The sequence below is a fragment of the Salvelinus alpinus genome, chromosome 2 (assembly GCF_045679555.1).
Source record: "Salvelinus alpinus chromosome 2, SLU_Salpinus.1, whole genome shotgun sequence".
Classification (NCBI taxonomy): domain Eukaryota; kingdom Metazoa; phylum Chordata; class Actinopteri; order Salmoniformes; family Salmonidae; genus Salvelinus; species Salvelinus alpinus.
The window spans coordinates 68,062,932-68,085,432 of NC_092087.1; the positions used below are offsets into that span (position 1 = coordinate 68,062,932).

The 22,501-nt window shown below is 42.9% G+C and overlaps 1 protein-coding gene across 1 annotated transcript; it reads right to left on the reverse strand.

Annotated features, from left to right (window-relative positions):
- Positions 1 to 332: 332 nt before the first annotated feature.
- Positions 333 to 20,378, reverse strand: LOC139567521 (voltage-dependent calcium channel gamma-1 subunit-like). The gene is made up of 4 exons (XM_071388849.1): positions 19,839 to 20,378; positions 12,935 to 13,009; positions 3,811 to 3,948; positions 333 to 3,604 (listed from the first exon to the last, which is right to left on the reverse strand). The coding sequence occupies exons 1-4, from the start codon at positions 20,071 to 20,073 to the stop codon at positions 3,375 to 3,377; spliced, it is 678 nt and encodes a 225-aa protein (XP_071244950.1). The 5' UTR covers positions 20,074 to 20,378; the 3' UTR covers positions 333 to 3,374.
- Positions 20,379 to 22,501: the final 2,123 nt, after the last annotated feature.

Below are 22,501 nucleotides of genomic sequence, written 5' to 3' on the forward strand. Positions count from 1 at the left end.
GCAACAGAAAACTAAATGAGCATTTCTTATTGGGGAAATCCAGGTAGTCTGTCCCGTTTCTTCCGTGTTGTGCCTAAATGAACACGACCCAGGTGTCTTGTATACAGTAGACAAGGATGAAAGAGAGCGGCAGGTAGCCTAGTGGTTAGAGCATTGAGCCAGTAACCGAAAGGTTGCTAGATCAAATCCCCAGGCTGACAAGGTAAAAACCTGTCATTCTGCCCCTGAACAAGACCGTTAACCCACTGTTCCTAGGCCGTCCATTGTAAATAAGAATTTGTTCTTAACTGACTTGCCTAGTTAAATTTTAAAAAAATATGCAGGAAACTGGATTTCATCAAAGCTAGATATCAGTGAATTTATTTTCATTATAAATGCATGGTTTTATGGTTATCATAACATGTACACAGAACTAAAGACAACCACTGTACTGTAACCCATCATTGCATACCAAAAGCTAGTTCTAAAACGCAAGGACAGATGACATGACTAAGCAAGTTTTAATCTGCTACAGTCACGAAGTCTTATGTAGCGTTTAAGTACGACAGTGCCAATACCTGTATCAACTGCCCTCATCTATTCAATCAAATCTCAAATGGGGAAAGCAATGGTCTTAGCTCAAGCTTGTTTTGAGACACTAGTAATGTACATTTCTGTATCAAAAAGAATCTTAGTTTAACACTTCTGAGTAAATACAAAGGCAGTATAACAAAAAGAATGTACACCTATTCCTGCCTGTCCATAGAAGCCAAAGATGAACAGTAACATGGGAGAGCAGTCCAGTTTAGTTTGGCTGAAAAGACTGGACATCAGGAAAATATATATATATTAAAGCCATATACTGGATCTAGCAGTGGCGTGCCGTGGGCCTGGGGCCTAGGCCTTCAGTGAGGTACTACACAGTCCCACCCGAATTAATCCACCTCTTATTACCATCATTATGCCATGGCTCTAGACACTATACATTTAGACAGAAACGCAGTATAACCAGGCGTTGCGTCACCTTGAAATTGACAAATTGACATTTTTGGGTAAACAGTGTTTAACAGACAACTCAAGTTTGCAAAGCCAGTGTGGCTCCAAACACCAAATCGATCACTTGCAAATAATAGGCATTCCCAGCAGTACAGTTTGCAGTGCTTCTCGGAGCCTGTGAGCAATTGACAGCGCTCGTAGTTGAAACTTTGAAAGTGGCGAGCGAACGAACCTTTCCCGCCTGTGACAGGCTTTGTGGCGTCGGGCGACCTCTCCTTACAATGTCTAACTTTTCTTGAAAAGTTCGTCTTGAGAATGGCGTTATAATTATATCCTCGACCAAATCGATATCTTCTCCTCCTTCCGCCATTGTGGGTTGAAAAAACAGCTTAGTAGAACGCGAATTAATTCGTTTATCAAATTCAGTTTCCTAGATCTGCATAGACCTGCCCATAGGACCTGCCTCTCAATATTGGTAATCCAATCAAAAGACGTGGACGCACTACGCCTGCTAGCTGGCTCCTGTGTAACACTGGAGCCAGCCAGCAGGCGTATAATAGCCAACTCTAAAGCTGATTGGTTGACACAAAATTTTAATTTCCATTCACTTTAAGCTACAAGCGCCCGCACTGTTGATTCTGAAGGCCTGAGGGCAGATTTTAGACCCCTGGCAACACATGATGGCTGAATATGATTGGATAAAAGATCTAACATAAAGACCAGCCCTCCAAATCTCAACCTGGGGCTGGAAGCAGTGCAACCAAGAGGAAATCTATGAAATGAAGAGTATAACTCTTACTCTGGGGAATAATTTAATACATATTTGTGGGAAAATATATTTAAAAAAATATATATATTCTGATGATGTTTAGGCCAGCAGAGAAGGCCTTGCAGGCCCTGACGGCCCACCACTGGGATCTAGATGGTACATATTAAGGCTCTGAGTTTTTCCCTGACCATTTGAACTGAAAGACCCTGAAAGTGTTGGCTACTGAGTAACCTTGCGAGTTCTAAGTTAAATACATCAGACACTAACTAAAATCAGAAAATTATACCTTGATTAAAATTAGAGTGCTTGGTTCCCCTAAATTTGAATGGGATCAAATAGTCAAAGAAATTGGGCTGCCATGTGCTCAGCTCTAAAAAGTTGGGGGGGTTTTAGTGTTTGGTGTTGCTAGAACTTAACCTTTTCCAACATGGCAACCCACACATTCAGTGGTTCAGAGACTGTTGGTGTTCAGCATTCTAAATGGTATGCACACTAAACCCACCAGACAGCATTATTTGCTTCTCCAATTTACTGTCACACCTATGTATTATTCTTATAAAAGTCAGTCCGTTTGAAAACGGAAAATATATATTTTTTCACTATAAATCTAACATGACCTTAAATTCTAGATTTAAAACGGATCATTTTGATAACTTCTTTACATCACAATTAGTGTTATGTATGCTGTGAATAATATTAAATACTTAATCATGAAGTAATAATTTGGCATCTGATTCTAACAATTTCCTGGTTTTATCTTAATCTGCCTGAATACATTTGACAAATTCATTGCAAGTGCTTGATGCACTGAAAATAAGGAGAACCATCTCAGTTATAAATTGATTGACTTATGTACAGAATTATCATACAAAACACACAGTACAGAAAAGGTGAATGCATAGGTCAAATGTCAATCCATTACTATTTATACCATTAAATAACATGTCAAAATGTATAATTAACCAGGTTTCCATCCAACCATTTCATGCTGATGAATTACCTGACACTTGAAAAAAGTAATGACTGGGCTGATGGAAACAGGAAATGCCTCTACAATTTTATAAAACACAATTTGCTCGTTGGACATGTGATGTTTTTGTGTATAAAATTAATTATGTGAGAAATGGCGTTGGAAATGCCTATATTTGCAAATATTTATATAATAACCATCATATCGAAGTTAACTTGGGAGTCGCGATGATGCTGTATGTTGTGTGGTCCTCCCACTATGACTCGGGAAAGCATGCAGTTTATTAGGCTACAGACGAAATAAATTATGAGATTCACACGTGGTGAAAGTGCCATTTGACAAAAATTGTATCGCTGTTGTCCATAATAATCTTAAAATGTAGGTAGCCTACCCGCACTGTATCTGCGACCTGTTGGCTAGAGTGCCCAGACCAGATCAGCACATTTGCTATATAACGCAACAGTTTTTTGTCGTCGTTCGAGTTGAAAATGCGATGGAAACCCATTTAACTTGTATTTTTCATTCGGTACATTGGACTGCTCCCAAGCACTGTGTGAAAGAACCCTCTGCTTCCACTATAGAACGACACAAAGTTGATCGTGATCGTATTGCTTTTAAAGAAAGTGTCACTCTCTTCCTCCTCTCATCCCTCTCTCTCTGTTACTCCACTTCGTGTTCAGCGTCCATGCAGGACTCCCAGGGGTTTTGGGGCATGCGGGGCATGGAGAGCAGGAGGAGGCCGATGCCACTGAGGAAGAGGAGGCAGAAGCCAGCGCAGGCACAGGCGAAGGACCAGGCGTAGGAGTAGTCTATCCAGATGGTGTCCTCGCTCTCGATCATCCGCTTTACCGACTGACGCATCACCTCCACTGAGATGATGGCGCACAGGCCTGCGATTGGGGCGGAGCGGGAGAGGAGGATGGGTTAACGGCGATGACCTCCAATCACAGGTAAGCAGTTGAATCAGATATGATTTGTTTTTAATTTGCTATACTGTATTACGATTTTAGTACTGTATCTGTTCCCTTAACACATTGATAACAGTACAACCAAAAGATTACAGAGGTCCATGTGTTATCTGCTTGTCTGGTCTTACCTGCAAAAGCGAAGAACATTCCGGCAGGTTTGAGGATGTAGTCATTCCCCTTCTTGAAGGAGCACAGGAGACACAAGGTGCCCAGGATCATAAAGGCCAGGCTGAAGATGGCGATGGCCGCTGCTGAGATATTGTACTCTGAAAAGAGAGCAAATAGAGGTCACTTCAAGATGTCCACTGACCTACGAAAATAATATATATATATATATAATATAGTATGCCATTTAGCAGACGAAGCGACTTAGTCATGCATGCATACATTTTACATATGGGTGGTCCTGGTGTAACAGTATAGCTTTAGACCGTCCCCTCGCCCCGACACGGGCGCGAACCAGGGACCCTCTGCACACAACAACAGTCACCCACGAAGCGTCGTTACCCATCGCTCCACAAAAGCCGCGGCCCTTGCAGAGCAAGGGGAAACCCTACTTAAAGGTCACAGAGCAAGTGACGTAACCGATTGAAAGGCTATTAGCTCGCACCACCGCTAACTAGCTAGCCATTTCACATCCGTTACACTGGGAATAAAACCCACTACCCTGGCGTTACAATGCTCTACTAACCGAGTTACAAAGTACATAAATACACAACATAGGAGGTTAAAGTTGCTCCTAACCACTGATACAGGGTCAGACATTTTTCCCATCCAACTAATGGTTTAGGTTAGGATTGAGGGCAGGGTAATCTGATCCTAGATCTGTGGTTAAGGGCAACTTTTATCTTAAGCAATTGTACAACCTGTAAACTTGTAGGGTGCTACTTTCCTCCGTCCTATAACACCAACATACCTCTCTAAACTGGATCTGCATGAATTAACTTTCAATACTCTAGTTTGTTTTCATTTTACGTTACAGTACACTAAAAGGTAAGCAAAAGTCATTATTGTGGGTTGTGGGGATTCATTTATTGTGTATGTGTATATAAAAGCAGCCATAAGCCGATAGGAGGCTTACCAAGAAAGATTGTTTTATTCCAGAGCAACATGAGTCCATATGCCTCCAGCTGAATTATATAAATGATATTTCATTACATTGCAGCGCTGGGCGTAACTGGATGTGCAAACGTTTATGTGGATTTTTTAATTAGGCTTTAATTTCTGCCTGAGAAAATAGTTGAATTGTTACATGTGCAGACCAATTTAGTTTGTCACCTCATTGTACAGTCCCAGAAAGGACAATTAAAGATTTTTTTTTAAATGATCAGCTCTCTCTGAACAGGAGTGTGAAGCTTGATAAGGAAGACGGAATTTCACTCGGTTGGTGGAATCTGCCATCAGTCAAACTACCTAAATCAATCAAACTAACTAACAGAATGAAATAACTAGGCCACATTTGAAATTGCATTGCGCTTTAAGTCAAAATTGTTGTGTGAAATGCGAGCCATGTTACCCAGTGAAAAAGTTCCTCTTGCAGTAAGGCAGCCATCTTTATTCAACCAAAGGAGAGAAATACACTTGGCGTTACTGTAAGTTGTTTACTGGCTTGTTATTCCAAGCTGCTTAACCAGCCATTCCAGTTATGTTGGTGTTGTGATGTGGATGGAGGAGCTAGGCTTTGATCTTCCGCTTGCTCTCCTAGAATCGGTCCCCAGGGGAGAGCCTCGCCTCGGGGGCTCCCCTTCATCTCATGCTGGGGGAAGATGGTGACTCTCACCCCTTGAGTAGTTCTGGAATCATGCTACATCCTGCTGGAGTGCTAGCTCTCTTCCCCTTGCAACCCCAAAGAGAGGGGTGAGTGGTTTCAGAGTAGGTTGGATCAGTGGTTTAATGTCTGACGGGGCTGAAAGATCTCTTTTGCGCTCTGTTGGTGCTTTAGTGATTTATTATCCCAGTGACACTTTCAGTTTAGCTCTGTGTACGCTGCTCAGCTGGAGCTGCCCGTGGCTAGTCGTACTGACAGCCCTGGATTGTAGCTCTATGGCCACGTTCCATATAAATGGTACCCATTGGTTTATTGAGGAGTGAAGAATACCAAATGTGTGGGTCAGTGCTACATTTCAAGTAAGGGCTATTTCTGTCTCTGGGGCTAGCCATTAGCATGAGATGTGTGTGTAAATATATTATGAGTTTACACAACTGTTAGTGTCATAGCTTTTATTGCAGGACTTTGATTGCGATAAATTACCTCCACAGTCAACCTATTAAATATTAATATTGGAATGTACAGCCTTACCTCGAGTGTGCACCCATGAAATGGGGTATCAGCCTACTCAGTGACACCCATAGATTACAATTCCATAGAGTTTACACAAATATTAGCGTCATAATATTATTGCAGGACTTTACAGTCCATTATGAATGTTCAACACACACAATAGATTGCCTGGGGGGGGGTGATTTCTCACAGTCAAAGTCCTGCAATAAGATCTACGATGCTAATATTTGTGTAAAACCTTTGGAATTGTAATCTGTGGTTGTTACTCACTAGGCTGATACCCCATTTCACCGGTGCACACTTCATAGGTAAGGCTGTACGTTGCAATATGAATTTCCAATACACACAATAGACTGACTGGGAAGGGGATTTCTCACAGTCAAAGTCCTGCAATAAGAGAGAGCCCACTGCTCATCCCGCAATACACTGCATCCTTCTCCCTCTGAAATGCTGCACCTCTCTCCCGACCTGCTGCAGCCACACTCTGCTTGTTGCTTTAAACCGACGTAGGTGTATTTTGTCATAAAACCGTGTTTTAGACATGTACTCATGTAATTCAACAAACACCATGTTGTTAGTCCTCAAACCATGTTTTTTGCAGGACTTTAGAGAGCGACTTCCTTTAAAAAGCAACAAATCCCTTTTAAAAACGGCCTATGTGGCATCGGTATGAGTCAGAAACAGTTATTTTAGTGTCAAAATTGACAAAAAATAATTTAGTCAAAGTCTGGTCTAAAACGGTGTTTGGAACATCCGTACGTCACAACGGGTAAATGAAGGTTGGGTTTTGATTTGACGATGTCCATTTTCCCACGAACATGGAGTGAACAGCTGCAGTGATTGCTCTCTATCCAATAGTAGACAGTGAGACAGACCTGCCCAGCAGCTCCGACTTTGTTTACATAAGACAACACGTCATGCATTTTTTGTACTTGAGAAATACTGCACCATACACCTTAGTTAGATGTAAAATTGCACAACTGAAACATCCTCTGTAAAAACGTCAAAATTAATTACGGATTTCTTGAGTTCTTAGATTCATTCTGGGAATTTTGAGGAAGTAAAATAGGCTTCCTATTGTCTCATGATGGACAAACATCATTAACCAAATGCAGAATCGGTCAGGAAACACACCACCAAGACTCAAATCAAATTTTTCTAGTGAGCAAAAGAACTGTGTGAAATCAACACACTGTTCAGCCTATTGTACGTATTGAACATTCATATAGCTTTACCTATAGTGTGTGCACCCATGAAATGGTTGACACCCACATATTACAATTCGGAAGTGTTTACACAAATATTAGCATCATAGCTCTTATTGCAGGACTCCCCAGTGAACCATGCAAACAAAAAGGAGACGTTAGGACGTCTTCGGAACATCAAAAGGTTTTGTCATGGTCACCTGCACATCAAAACAGTGACATCTCCTGATCTATGCAAACAGTTTTTACGTTTCTTTACAGAAAAGGTTGAAAATATTACATCACAGACTGGCAGTAGCCAGTTTCACACCAGCGATGCTCGTTCAGAAGCACAAGAGGCAATTACTCTGAGACAGTCTACTGCTTCTTATTGCTCATTTGAGCAAATATCCATTACATCTCTCCTTATATGTACTCATATACACAATGTCCTTATAAACCGCAATATGAAAGAAAGTCCTTTTTAACCATATGTCCTTACAAGCCTGTGAATTTACAGGTATATTATTTCAATATGATCCGCTGAACAAATCTGAAGTAAGATGTATCTTCTACATATAAAATAAAAAAAATGTGTTGTGTTCATTTCATTGACAGAACCATGGGAAAGGTGGGTCCTCATAAACCATGTTACAAACTGACTGACATCATAAACTATAAAAACGTGTGTGTGTGCGTAAATATATTCTGATTTACACCCTACTGATTGGGTCTGATAAGGCCCTGCATGTGCTTAGCAGTCCTGTCATATGTGAGTGTATACGTTGAATGGGCCAGACATGCACAGTACTGGCAGGGTCACAGAAGGGGCTAGTGGAGAGATGGGGGGGAAGGAAAATGTCCAAGAGAGAAGGGAATGAGCGTTGAGCGGGATTAGCTCTGTCACGTGGAGTTCTATTGATGCTACCTGCCAGATCGTATACCCAGCTAACGCATAACATTCTGAGAACCATATGTTTTTTTTATGGGAATTTCAGTACTTCAGCATAACGTTTTCCGCAAGTCATGTTCTTTCCATAAAAACCACAAGAAAACATTAGTAACGTTGTCACGATACCAGTATCGCGCTACTAGGAAGTAAGGAAGAAAAGGAAACAAATTATGAAGCAGACTAAATTTCTTGAGGGAAACCTTCCTAACGTTGGATACAAGAAGTCTTATGTTGTCACCCGGAGTCACATTTGCTTATTTTCCAAGCTATAGCACACAATATTTTACAAAAGTAGGTTTTAAAGGACCATAGAGTTGAGTCTGCTTTGTGTTTTCTTTTTTTGCCATGGAAAATCTGGTATTGTAGTATCGCAATACTGGTATCGTGACAACACTAGTTCAAAGAACGTTCTAAGAATGTTTTTTAGAACATATACATTCTGTTCTCAGCGTCAACAAAACTCTATCCTCTATCTTGCTAAGTGTGTTCAAGTGTGTTGTCCATTTCCACTAATTGGCCACACCTGATGTTAATGAGTCCTTTGAAATGGGGTCTGTTTGAATAGACTAAAATGAACAGCTTTGTAAACAACAAACAAACATGGCATGCTAGCTCTGTCCTGGTGACGCAGTGGACTAATTCCATGGATAGAGAACAGAAGATCATAGGTTTGAATCTCACTGACGCCGTGCATTAATAAAACAATTTACGTGTTTGCATGATTAATGCCCAAGCAAGTTTTCCATGTTCTTGAAACATTCAGGGAAAGTTTTAAGGAAGTTATTCAAAAAACTCCAAATAACCTATAATTTCTGTTCTCAGAAAGTAAACAAAAACCTCCCAGGAAAACTTTCAGAGAACCATATTAAAACGTTCTCAGAACCTACCTGCAACCTAAACTAACATTCCCAGAACATTATCATTGCATTTTCAGAACATTTAAAAAAAAATCTGTTCTACCGGTCAGGAAACATATGGCTTCGTTCGCAGAACCAATGGGAAATCAAAAATGTATCATTGCATTTTCAGAACATTTAAAAAAAAATCTGTTCTACCGGTCAGGAAACATATGGCTTCGTTCGCAGAACCAATGGGAAATCAAAAATGTACATTTCCACAATTTCCTAGGAACCAAATGTGCTAGCTGGCTATCCATTCAGTTGACTTGGCCTCGTCCCTTGGTATGCTGGGAAAACTCCATATGTTTCTGCTTGTGTTGAAACCAAGGCTGATGGACAAATGCTAACAAAGACCAAGGGCCCCATTCAGCCCGTAGTGCTGAAGAGATGCACTACAGCGCATTAGGAAAGTAAAGGCAATCTTCCCGCATCAGCGGAGACTGCATTGACAGCTAGGACTCCCCATAAATCGGCTCAATCGGAAATTACGTTCAAATTTCAATCGCACTGTAGCGCTAAACTTTGCCGATGCGGATTGAATCCAGCCCCAAGGCACCATTGGTTATGTGTTCAAAGGTGTGCAAAGTCTGGCTCTTTGTGCTTTGGTCTTTGTTAGCATTTGTCCATAAAACTTAGGAGACAATGGGCAGCCCTGCCTTGCGCCTAGCATGGAGTTGAGATGTATCCAATTTGGCTTGTACTATTCACCACCCATATCCCAGGTTGCTTATTTGTTTTTATGACTCTCCCTTTGAATCTTCTCTTATGAAACATTTGTTAAAAGGACTTCAAAGAATACACATATTTTGTTCTTGAAGAGTATAAACCAATATACAGGTAACTGCCAAAATAAAGGAAACACTTGTGTAAATGAAGGATATAAAGTATATTAAAAGCAAGTGTTACCACACAGGTGTGGTTCCTGAGTTAATTAAGCAATTCAAACATTCCACCATGCTTAGGGTTCATGTATAAAAATGCCCAGTTGCCCATTATTTTGGCTACTATGGCTAGAAGAGATCTCAGTGACTTTGAAAGAGGGTTCTCAAAGGACCATAAGGGGCTTAAAAGGTGTGTGTGTACATGTTTTAATATACTTGAGTACCAAAAGTCCAAAAGTACCAAATGTGAGGACATTTTGCCGGTCCTTACTTACATTTACATTTTAGTCATTTAGCAGACGCTCTTATCCAGAGCGACTTACAGTAGAGTGCATACATTTTACATACTGAGACAAGGATATCCCTACTGGCCAAACCCTCCCTAACCCGGACGACGCTATGCCAATTGTGCGTCGCCCCACGGACCTCCCGGTTGCGGCCGGCTGCGACAGAGCCTGGGCGCGAACCCAGCCCAGCCTGGGCGCGAACCCAGAGACTCTGGTGGCGCAGCTAGCACTGCGATGCAGTGCACTAGACCACTGCGCCACCCGGGAGGTTGTAAAAAAGGCTATTTTAGGCTCAGGGTTTAGGGTTAGAATTAGGGTTAGGTTTAAGATTCATTTAGAGGCTAGGGAAAATAGGATTTTGAATGGGAATCAATTGTTGGACCCCAAAAAGTCTTCACAAGTATAGTAAGACATAGCTGTGTGTGTGCGTGCGTGCGTGCGTGCGTGCGTAAATCTATTCTGATTTACACCCTACTGATTGGGTCTGACAAGGCCCTGCATGTGCTTGGCGCCCTTACGTGCATCACATGGAAGTCCTGTCATATGTGAGAGTACATGTCTCTAATGGGCCAAGCATGTGCACAGTACTGGCAGGGTCACCAAGGGGGCTAGAGGGGTGATGGGAGAAGGAAACTATCCAGGAGAGAAGGGAATGGGTGGTGACAGGGATTAGCTCTGTCACATGGAGTTCCATTGACGCTACCTGTCGGAGCTTACATCCACTCAGTTAACTTGGTATCCTGGGAAAAATCTATATACTTAAACATTTCTGCTTGTTTTGAAATTCAAGGCTGATGGACACATTCTAAGAATGACCAAATCACCATTGGTTCTGTGTGCAAAGCTTAGAATGAAGCAGTATGTCTGGTTCTTTGTGCGTTTGTTTTTATAAGCATTTGTCCATGAAACTTAGGAGAGAACGGGCAGAACTGCCTTGCGCCTACCATGGACTGTTTGAGTTGAGATGTATCCAATTTGGCTTGTATTATTCACCACCCATGTTTCATGTCCCGAGTTGCCTATTTTTTGTATGACTGTTCCCTTTGAATCTTCTCTTATGAAACATTCTGCCAGAAGGACATCAAAGAATACACTTCTTCTGTTCTTGAAGATACACTGCATGACCAAAAGTATTTGGACACCTGCTCATCTCGTTCCAAAATCATGGGCATTAATATGGAGTTGGTCCCCCCTTTCCTGCTATAACAACATCCACTGTTCTGGAAAAGGCTTTCCATTAGCCGGCGTTCCAATTCATCCCAAAGGTGTTCAATGGTGTTCTGTATGGACCTTGCTTTGTGCACAGGGGGCATTGTCATGCTGAAACAGGAAAGGGCCTTCCCTAAACTGTTGCCACAAAGCTGGAAGCGCAGAATCTTCTAAAATGTAATTGTATGCTGTAGTGTTACGATTTCCCTTCACTGGAACTAAGGGGCCTAGCCGAACCATGAAAAATAGCCCCAGAACATTATTCCTCTTGCACCAAACTTTACAGTTGGCACTATGCATTGGGGCAGGTAGCGTTCTCCTGGAATCCGGCAAACCCAGATTCGTCCATCGGACTGCCAGACGGTGAAGCGTGATTCATCACTCCAGAGACAGGTTTCCACTGCTCCAGAGTCCAATGGCGGCGAGCTTTACACCACTCCAGCTGACGCTTGGCATTGTGCATGGTGATCTTAGGCTTGTGTGTGGCTGCTCGGACATGGAAACCCATTTCATGAAGCTCCCGACGAACAGTTCTTGTGTTAATGTTGCTTCCAGAGGCAGTTTGGAACTCGGTAGTGAGTGTTGCGACTGAGGAGAGATGATTGTTACACGCCACACGCTTCAGCACTCAGCGGTCCCGTTCTGTGAGCATTTGTGGCCTACCACTTTGAGGCTGAGCCGTTATTGCTTCTAGACATTTCCACTTCACTATAACAGCACTTACAGTTGACCGGGGCAGCTCTAGCAGGGCAGACATTTTACGAACTGACTTGTTGGAAAGGTAGCATCCTATAACGGTGCCACGTTGAAGGTAACTGAGCTCTTCAGTAAGGCCATTCTACTGCCAAAGTTTGTCTATGGAGATTGAATGGCTGTGTGCTTGATTATATACACCTGTCAGCAACAGGTGTGGTTGAAATAGCCTATTCCACTAATTTGAAGGGGTGTCCACATACTTTTGTATTTATAGTGTATAACCAAGTGTACAAAACATTAGGAACACCTGCTCTTTCCATGACGTAGACTGAACAGCGGAATCCAGGTGAAAGCTATGATCCCTTATCACCTGTTAAATCTCCTTCAATCAGTGTAGATGAAGGGGAGGAGACAGGTTAAAGGCTTTTTAAGCCTTGAGACAAGTGAGACATAAATTGTGTATGTGTGCCATTTGAACGGGGTATGGTAGAAGGTGACAGGCGCACTGATTTGAGTGTGTCAAGAACTGCAATGCTGCTGGGTTTTTCACACTCAAAAGTTTCCCATGTGTATCAAGAATGGTCCATCACCCAAAGGTCATCCAAGCAACTTAACACAACTGTGGGAAGCATTGGAGTCACCATGGGCCAGCTTCCCTGTGGAACGCTGTCGATACCTTGTAGAGTCCATGCCCCGACGAATTGAGGCTGTTCTGAGGGCGAAAGGTGGTGCAACGCAATAGTAGGAAGGTGTTCCTAATGTTTTGTACACTCAGTGTACATGAAAGTTACAAAACCGAATCATGGTGTGTTTGTTAGGCCATTATTAACTTGTGTATGGACGAGGCACAAAAGAAACCTTACCTTTCTGTGTTTTGACTTCAAAAATCTCAGACTCGTCCCCTGGAGTGAAGTGTTTGAAGTAGGTGCAGTTCTCCGCTGTGGGAGACATGAAAACACAGTCAGCTGGAGGTTCAGATTGTAGCACTTCAGACAATGTGCAGTTTCTCAACAATACGCGGAACATCACAGACGTTACTAAACAATCGTGAAAATAGCTATATTTACTTCATAATAGATGCACAACACTTCGGAAATACAGTAGCACAATAGACCAATGTGTTTACCAAGAACTGTTTCACGGATCTTCCGCAAATGTAAAGACGCTAACTTTATAAAAAAAAGATAAAAGGATTTTGATGCTTTTTACCTGGACTACCTTTAAACTACTTTTATATGGTACCGATGAATAAGCATTCTGTAGTTGCGGTGTAACAGTTGTTAATCAACACGGATCAACATTTAGGCGCGCAACTTTTATTTTATGGTGTGCGCTGAGTTTACATAAAACCCTTCTCTCTCTGCGCCATGTTGATTGACAGTGTCAGATTTTTTGTTAGTGTAGGTTATGTTGGGCATCCATAAGCGGCGCATCCAATTGGAAGTACATTTAATTGAACTTGCCAAAATGATATAATTACTCCTGTGTATACAAAAATAAATACATTCCTTCAAAACACTACACCAGAGAGTATGATTTAGCCACAGAGGATGATTCGCTTATTTTTTTTTAAATAGCTGTGGATTGTTTTAAATCACAAGGACAGGGCATAACCTACAGTTGGGAAGCGCGCAATTTGGGCAGGCTGCGCAGCATTTCAAATAGCTGATTGTTGATTTACGGCTGTCAGTGAAGTTAGGCTATCAAAATGCTCAACTCACAGTAGGCTATTGAGCGAACAGTAGCCTATTTTATTGGCACTCTATAGCGGAGACCATCGGCCATATACCCGGTGAGCGCGCATATTCAGTGTCTTATTCATTGGGTCCCTGCTCCTGTAGGGACAATAATTTCATCCTCCAGGCTAGTTGAAAGTCATAGCCTGTGTCTCCCCTTTTCATAGGCCTCGATTAGATGGTTGCAGTCAAGACGTTTTTATTGATCTGAGTTTGTCAGAGTAGCCTGTCATTTTTGTGGCGTTAAAGATTCTGCTAGTCTCCAGTTATGGAGACGAAGGTGTCGTAGAATTGCATGAAATGTGTTTATAAAAGGCCAATTTTCTTCAGATTTTTTAGGATCCTCATTCAAATGAACATCTAGCTGGGGCCAGGCTCTGGACGTGTGCAAAGAAAGGAAAAGAAAAGCAGAACGGTATTTTTTTTGAGAACAGTGAGTTAGTTATATTATTAGCCTAGTTTATGACTATCCAATCTACTCATCATATTACGAATAGAAGGCTATTTTACGTTAGTCCGCAAATAGATAGATGCATGCAATTCTTTATAATTTTTTAGCTTCCCCTAACTTGCAACAGCCTATAGGGGCATCCCATTCACTCGGGCCCAATGTGCTAACCACCAGGGATCCGTGCTAAGCACAAGTAAAAGCTGATCCACAGAATACGATCACAGCGATTGCAGAGGGCTAGGAGTATCGCCCTACGCTTTGATGCTAAGCCAGAACGTCAAAACATCCATTCGCCAGGGAAACTATATTTGTAAACGGCGGCGGTCGACCGCTGTGTGTCTCGTCTCTCAGACGTTAGGGGACACTTCAGAGTCGCTCAACTCTGTTCTGTCACCGGAGAGGCCTGCTCTGCATCAGATACGTGGCATCTAATGTGCTGGGCCAACTACAGGGACCACGGGTGAGTAAGTGACAGGCTTTCATGTCGAATTATGTGAGCTAAGCATGTTATCACATCGGCTCCAGCGTTCCTCATATCCACACATACACATGGGCTGGAGATAATTCCTCCCAGGACACCCAGGAAGATAGAGTTAGTGGTGGGTGGGGTTGCCAGTTTGGATGCATTACTCAGAGAAGGCTAATAAAGAAAGATACACAAAGTATGTGCAAGTTCAAATACCTGGATTTGGCGCCCATACATGGCACCAGCAAAGCATTCTTTATTGAGTAGAACCCAGCAGACCAAATTTGGAACATGTTTTAATGACTTAATTTTCTCGGAGTAAACTGGTTTTCTGGTTGAGAAGACATCATATAAATCAGAGTACAACCAACTGGTCTGTGTTACAGCCAGGTAAAGATGTCTTTTTCAGGACAGAATGAAAACCTGAAGTTAAATATGTCACATTTAGGTTGTTCTCTAGTCAAATCACCAGATTTCCACCAGATAAAGATGTATTTTTTTGGTTACTTAAAGGCTGTTCACAAAACAATCTTATACAACTAGTATACAACCTGACAATGATGTCATAAAAACTTAGTTGTAACCAGTATTGCCCGCTGGGAAAAACCTTGGTTTTGGTAAGGTAAAGGACCATGAAAAGGGATCTAAATGTTTTAATGTTTTGACTCTCACACATAGAGGATGTTTTTGTGAATGAGGACAGAGACTGGCCATCAAGGGAAAACACAGAGGTGGTTACCTAGCAACTGGCTTGTCTGCTCTTTTTATTGAGTAAGGCGGGTAGGGGAATGAAAAGGAGGCAGAATTCAATGTTTTGGTTTGGCGAGAGAGAGAGAGAGTTTATAGAAGAGTCAGAGTGCATTCGGTCCTTAAAAGGTAAATTGCCGAGTCACCTCAGCTCAACCCAGCCATTTTAAGTCGTTCACCCCTTAAACAAAAGCCTCGGCTCTAGCTTCGGTAGTATCTCTCCGCACCACAAACTCCTTTGTTAATGACCATAATGGACCAGAAGTGATTCTTGTCATCATGCTGAAGACCAAGTGCCCTTTCATTGCGCTGAGAGGAGAGATAGCCCACGCTGCATTATGAGATACTTAAACAGACATTGGGGCTGTGTCGTTGTCTTTCTGTGTTTGTTAATTGAAACACTAAATCCAGGGATTATGCCAATTATGCGGAGGCGTTGCTCGCCTCATTAGTTTTTGATGTCCTCATTACGCACTCCCATCCTCACCTTTAGAGAGACACACACACACACACACACACACACACACACACACACACACACACACACACACACACACACACACACACAGACAGACACAGACACAGACACAGACACACAGACACAATATGAACGCAGGCAAGCACACATGCACGCTCGCTTGGACCCACACACGGTCTGTGCCGCTGTGCTCTCTAATGGCATTGGAGGACACTCAAAAAGTCTAATGGTGGGTAGAAAAGACTCAGGCCTTCCAGGAACTGTCTTACATTATATGTGCTTGGAATTCAAACCCAGGTCTCTGTAAGGACTTGTAAGGCTCCCCCCATGTCTATCCACATCCATGAATATAGCCCCACACTACCAGATGCCATGGCTCTCTTTGTGTTGTATTAATTCCACCCTGGAACCTTATCACTTGGCACATGTCCAGACAATGCTCTGTCTATCAGTGAGTGGATTTGTAATGCCGGTGTTGTCCCACCGTGTAACATCCCAGTGACACCCAAGGCCTCTCCACACCAACAGGGTATATATATGTCAGTGCGAATGTAAGGAGTCCAAACCGCACGCTAACCAGGAGGCCACTTCGTCGACGTCAACATCTCAAGGAGACGTTAAGTAATAGCACCCGATGGAACTCAACAGCGTATCAATTAGCCGACTTGCTCAAAACAGAAACTCTACGCACTACTAAACAATCCGACACCTGTCTTGACGGTGAGGAGATCAGAATAAGCCTCCACTCTTGTTGCACTGAGGTGCTTCACAGTGAGTGTGTCTGACTGTGTATTAACAGCCATTTCATCAACATAAGGTGCTGTGTAAGGCATTTCTCTGAGCCCGTGTTTTCATTCTCTTTGCCTGTTGCACAGGCTATAGCTAGCAGCATGTGTTGTGTTGTAGACGAAAATGACCCACCCAGAAAAATCCCCCCTGACCACTCTAGCTTGTATCCGATGCTGCCAGCTAGGGTGAATACGAGACACAAGTTAAATACAAACATTTCAGCTCACGCCTAAAATCGAAATAAGGAAATATAACCCACCATTAGATAGTCAACCCATTGAGATCGTTCTATACAGAAAGGCAAGCCAGAAAGACCAACATGCAACATTGCGAACAAGTCACCATTGGCACTTCCACAGCCGGGTTGCCTCTCCCAGGACTGGTATGTGGTTGAAGTTCCCGGTTGCCTACATGCCAGGGCTTTGACTAGCCCACCCCAGGACCCTTGTAGCCCACCCCCAGGGGACGGGAAATCATTTTGAACGATGGGCAGCAGGGCAGCGCCAGGGAGGGGGTTAGGGGTTGAAGGGCTATGCCTGGCTTGTGCAGGTGGCCTTGTCACTCAGTAGGGCTCTGAAGGTGTGCACACACTTGACTCCCTCACGGCTCTTACCCCGGGACAGCTGGGTATTTACACGGCCTATATTTATCCTTCATTGGCCGGCTGCATAGTGCTGCGCACAACAGAAGATCCCACCGATATCTTTGTTTCTGTAACAGTTGCTATATTGGCTTTGGCTGAACATCTCGTCACATCCCTAACCTAGATTGTATGTTTGCTGTTCTGGATAGTATTCATATGAAGTCAATTATCTCAATATCCTGTTTCACAGTAATTCTTATTTTCTAACCATCTGTTATGATTATTTAGGAAGGCAAACAAGATGAGAAACAAGTGGGAAGCAACCTATATGTACATATATACAGAGATCTCCATTTCTCCTCACAGAACTTGATCTTTGTAGACTACCAGCTATAATATATATATATATACATTTTTTATTGCAACTCGGATGGCAAAACTCATGGAGGGTCACTTCGACAGTGTCATCATCTTAGAGACGAGAGTGGTTGGCATTTCTCTCATTAAAATGTGGGGCTATAATAAATATTGCTATTCATTCTCAAATAGAGCTAGCGATACCAAATGAAACCCTGGTGTCTAGCTTTGTACATACTAGAAAGGTTATATTCATCTTGGCGCCTATCCACTGCATTACTTCTCACACGCAATGCCATTACTCACTGCGTGTGTGGCATTAGCAATGTAGTCACATTTTATTAGCTACAAGGGAGTTTTAGTAACATGATATTCATTGAGTTTTTCCCATAAAGACCATTTGAAAAGAAGTTTAGGCTTTTTCATTTGTGATCAGAGTGAAGGAGTGTGTTGTCTGTAGTTTCGCCAATGAGTTATCATTCAAAAATGTAAAAGCCAGCCCTACGTCGAGAGATGCCAAGAGCATCTCACCCACACTGGCCACCAAATGTATCCACGATAGGCCTACGTCTGATGGTACATAACACCATGTATCTAATAAGACATTGCAAGTTTGGGTATCTCTAAATAGCCTTCCCAACACTCTTCCTTACATTACCACTATCTGACTGTGCTGTTGGTTCGGGAATGCCCCAAGCTTAACATTATAAATCCCTTGATTCTTTATAACTAGGAGGGGTCAGCCAAGAATGTTTACAAAATGAGCCTCAACCAGGCATTTCCATCTGTTCATGAACGTGCCTGTACCAGTCGACATATGAAATTCCCAGAAGCCCATAGCTGAGCTAACTATGGAGGGGGGCACATTTGCTTTAGTGAATCTATCCAAGATTGTTGTAAAGGTGTGTATGTTCGGGCATTGGGACCTTTGGCGATTGAGGTGTTCAAATGGCGGAGCAGTCAGAAAGACCTCCAGAAACGCAGTGCAGAATGTATCATAAGTTATCAGAAAGTGTGTTTCCTTCCTTCTGCTTTGTATCAGACCATTACTAAAGCAATGTGTTGTATTGCTTTTACAAGCTCCACTCAATTCGTCCCCTTCCTGTCTATGCGTTTATTTCTCACTCAATGTGATATTGACTCACAACATTTAGTGTGAGTCATCACAAGTTAGTAAGGCGGGATCAAAGCATTAGTTGTCATTCAAAGGTCGGTTAAAGCCGGGATTGAATCCGATCGGCCCTTTTTGGCTATGCACCATTTAAAAAGGCAATGTTACCACAGTCGCAGAGATCGCATTCAAAGTAAACGCTGCAGATGTCGGCTAAATTGGAAATTACCCTTTTAAATGTCAACCGCGCTACAAAACGGATCATCCGTGGTCCAGATTGAATCCTGCCCTGGGTCCTGTTTTGATTGGAGTAAATGACAACTGCGGTCATTATAGAGTGTATTTTAAGGCATTGGAGCTAGACTTGTAATAGCTGGCACTCAGAGGATACTGCAGCTGCAAGAGGTCTTAGTTGCTAAGAGCTGGGGGAGAGACACCTCGTCATTTAATTACTGTGGGGAAGTAGCTGGATTGGGACTTTAAAGGTCAAGATTAGTCTGAAAGTGTTGTGGTCAGTCTGAAATTGCTTGACTTAGCTTAGTTTATCTTATTGTTGTGCTATGTATTGTAGCATAGGCTAATCCTCGCACTGTTGGGTAGTTACGCCTTGTTTCCCGGCTTCTGAAGCCCCAATATCTCAATTCAATAATTGTCTTGACAAGCAGTTTTCCACACCAGGAAGCCTTGTGGTTAAGAGGAACATTAGCTGGCAACATTGCAAAGATGACTGGTGCTTGATGTCAATGGTTAAGTGTTGAACCATGCCCTGAACAAGAGTTAACTGACCCCCTTCCACCAAACCCAATCTCTACAACAATCCAAATACTGTTTTTTATACTGTGTGATGGCACATATTTCTTGATCAGCAGTTAGTGTATCCTCTTTAACAATAGTTATAGACACTGAGAATGTTTTAAAAGTGCCAAATTGGTCAGTGTTACATTAGGTAGCCTCAGACATTGGACAGAGAGTTTCAGGGTTAGGATGGACACAGACGGTGCAGATTTTCCGGTCCAAGCTATAAGCCGCCTCCGTGTATCTCGTCTTACCTCCAGGTAAGCTGATGGGGCCACAACCCTTTCCATTGTAGTCCGCCTCACTGATGTAGATGACCTTCTTACACAGCCTCCAGAGGCCAAAGTGGGCCGCTTCACACGTCGCGTTCACCTGCTCCACCCGCGGGCTCAGCACGGCCCAATGGTCCGTCACCACCGCCGTGAACATGGACGCCATACCCACCAGGATCACAAAGAACGTGATCTTCACCTTCGTACGTTTGTGCATGGTGCAGTTTTGTACGTGGAAACACTGACAAGAAGATGTCCAAAGAAGAAGAAATGAGTAGCACCGAGGTCCTGTGGGGACGTCAGACTTCTGGAGGTTTCGATGGTGGATTTTCGCGGCCTTCACTCCTGAACAGCCTACACCCTATCACTCTTTGTCTCTCTCTCTGTTGGATTTGTGCCTCTAGTTTGAGGGAAAGGGGTCAGTTTTGCTGTGCCCTAGTTTTCACGGCCCTCTCCCTTCTCTGACTGTGTCAACTGAGGGGGGCCTGTGTGCCTCAGACTACAGCTGTTAAGGTGGATCAGGAAAGTTGATGACCAAACTGACTGCCATGGTGGGGTATGGGAGTGGTGGGGGGGGTCTGCTGCTATAAATGTGTGCAGTGATTCAAGATGTCAGGCTGTTTTTATCGGGTTACATCCGAGTGGGTGGGAATGTGTAAATGCCATGATAAGGGACTTAGTCACATAAATGATTTTTATCTCCCGATACTTACCGTAATTTATTCAACGCACTTTATTTGGCAAACATCTCAGTGAACTATATATATGTGCGGTGACGGAGTAAGTCTAGGACCTACCATTTTCACCAGTTCATTTACAACTGCATTGGTGTACTGACCTCTCATGTCCATGCTATGGCAATTAGTGGATGCTGTTTTAAAAGGATTTGTGTTGTTACTATCCTCAAACTGCTTGGTCCGAGTTTCTATGTATCTGTAAACTATTTATAAGGACTAAATTTGTTTGTAAACAGCAGCTGTCTCGCTGTAGGCCTGAGAGTGGCTTTGACGTCCCCTCAAGGGACCAGACTCAGAGGTATTACCATTACTGCCATTACTGACTCTGTGCCAAACTCAGGAACATATCAGATTGACAATACATGGTCGTGAGCTTCAACAATGTCCCTAAAAGTAATAATACTTGAAGGTCTTACATACTTTTACCCACTACATTCCTACAGAAAAGATGTAGGGGAAAGCAAGGTATGTTGTCACACTTTTCACGTTGTCTAACATTTACTGAGCACAATACGTCACAATGGTATAAATGTCACACTTAATGAAAGAAGGAAGTCTTGGGCACATATTTTGTATCATTACATCTTCATACATTATTTCAGTACGGAGTTGTAGACCGTTAAATAGAGAGCGTGCCCCATCAGCGAGTAAATTGTCACGCTACGTCGGGTAAGTTGTCACATTGGATTATCAACAAAAAAAGAACGCAACTAATTCATTGTGAATATTGATTTTAATTTCAAATTCAAAACTAAATTCAACTTCATTAAAGAACTCAAAATAAAAACAATCATGCCTCGAGAATCTGGCAAATCGTGCCTTTCAATCAAAACAATAATGCTGGCAATACTTTGAAATCGAACGTTCTCTGGCGTGGACAGAATAGAAGGTAATGCTCCAGACAACTTGCTCAAATGTTTAAAGTCTTAACAAAACAGACGTGGTGTTTAAACACACTAATGCACTGTTTTGTAACAGCCTATACGACGTTATAGGCTGATTATCTGACTAATCAGACTCATCTTCAGAGTCACAGTTCTGGCACACATAAATTGTCTGGCCTGAGGTGCAAGCATCATGGGCCCATTTGTTGCATCTCACACACTTCATCCAAGTCTCCTTTGGAAGGCTGTTTGAAAATGGCTCCACACAGACTAGGCAGAAGCACTCCTCTTCATCTGATGATGACTCTTCTACGATTTTTCTTTTTTCAGCTGCCTTCTTGTTCTGTGCAGATCCAGATTTTGCCTCCCCCCTTCCTTCTCTTTCTTCGGAAACAGCTTTTTGCTAGATTGTGCCTTATTCTTTTCCATTTTTAGTGCCTGCTTCACTGGTGTGTCCTTTAGTTTTGTGCCGTTTTCTTCCTTTGCAAGCTGGTTTTCGGGGTCCAGCTTTTGGATATGGCCGGATGTCCTCTGGAGTTGGTAGTCCGCTGTCAGCAATGGCATTGTTGGGCAAGGGTGAGCTGGTGCTAGCATAAGAACTGGGCAGGTCTGAGCTTGTGCTAGGCTGGGCTGGAATGGTGCTGGGGGCCTGGCAGGGCTGGAATTGTGCTGAGGCCTGGCAGGTTGGTGCTGGGGCCTGGCAGGGCTGGAAGGTTGCTGGGGCCTGGCAGGGCAGGGTTGGTGCTGGGGCCTGATAGGGTTGGGTTCTGAATGAGGCGATCTGTAACGTAGGATGGCGTAAACTCGGTTTTCAGAAATACATCCCTGTTGTAAGGTTGTACCCAAGCCACCCTAAAACCAGCCTGAATGTTCAAGAGGTTTGCAGCCAGAGGATAGGCGATTGCCACAATCCCAGGAATGTCAAAAATTGACATTGTCTTCCCGTTATTGTTCCTCATCCAGGCATCACACGCGGTGTTGATGTGCCTCTTTAGCGGCCCGTAGAAAGACCTATCTAAGAGTT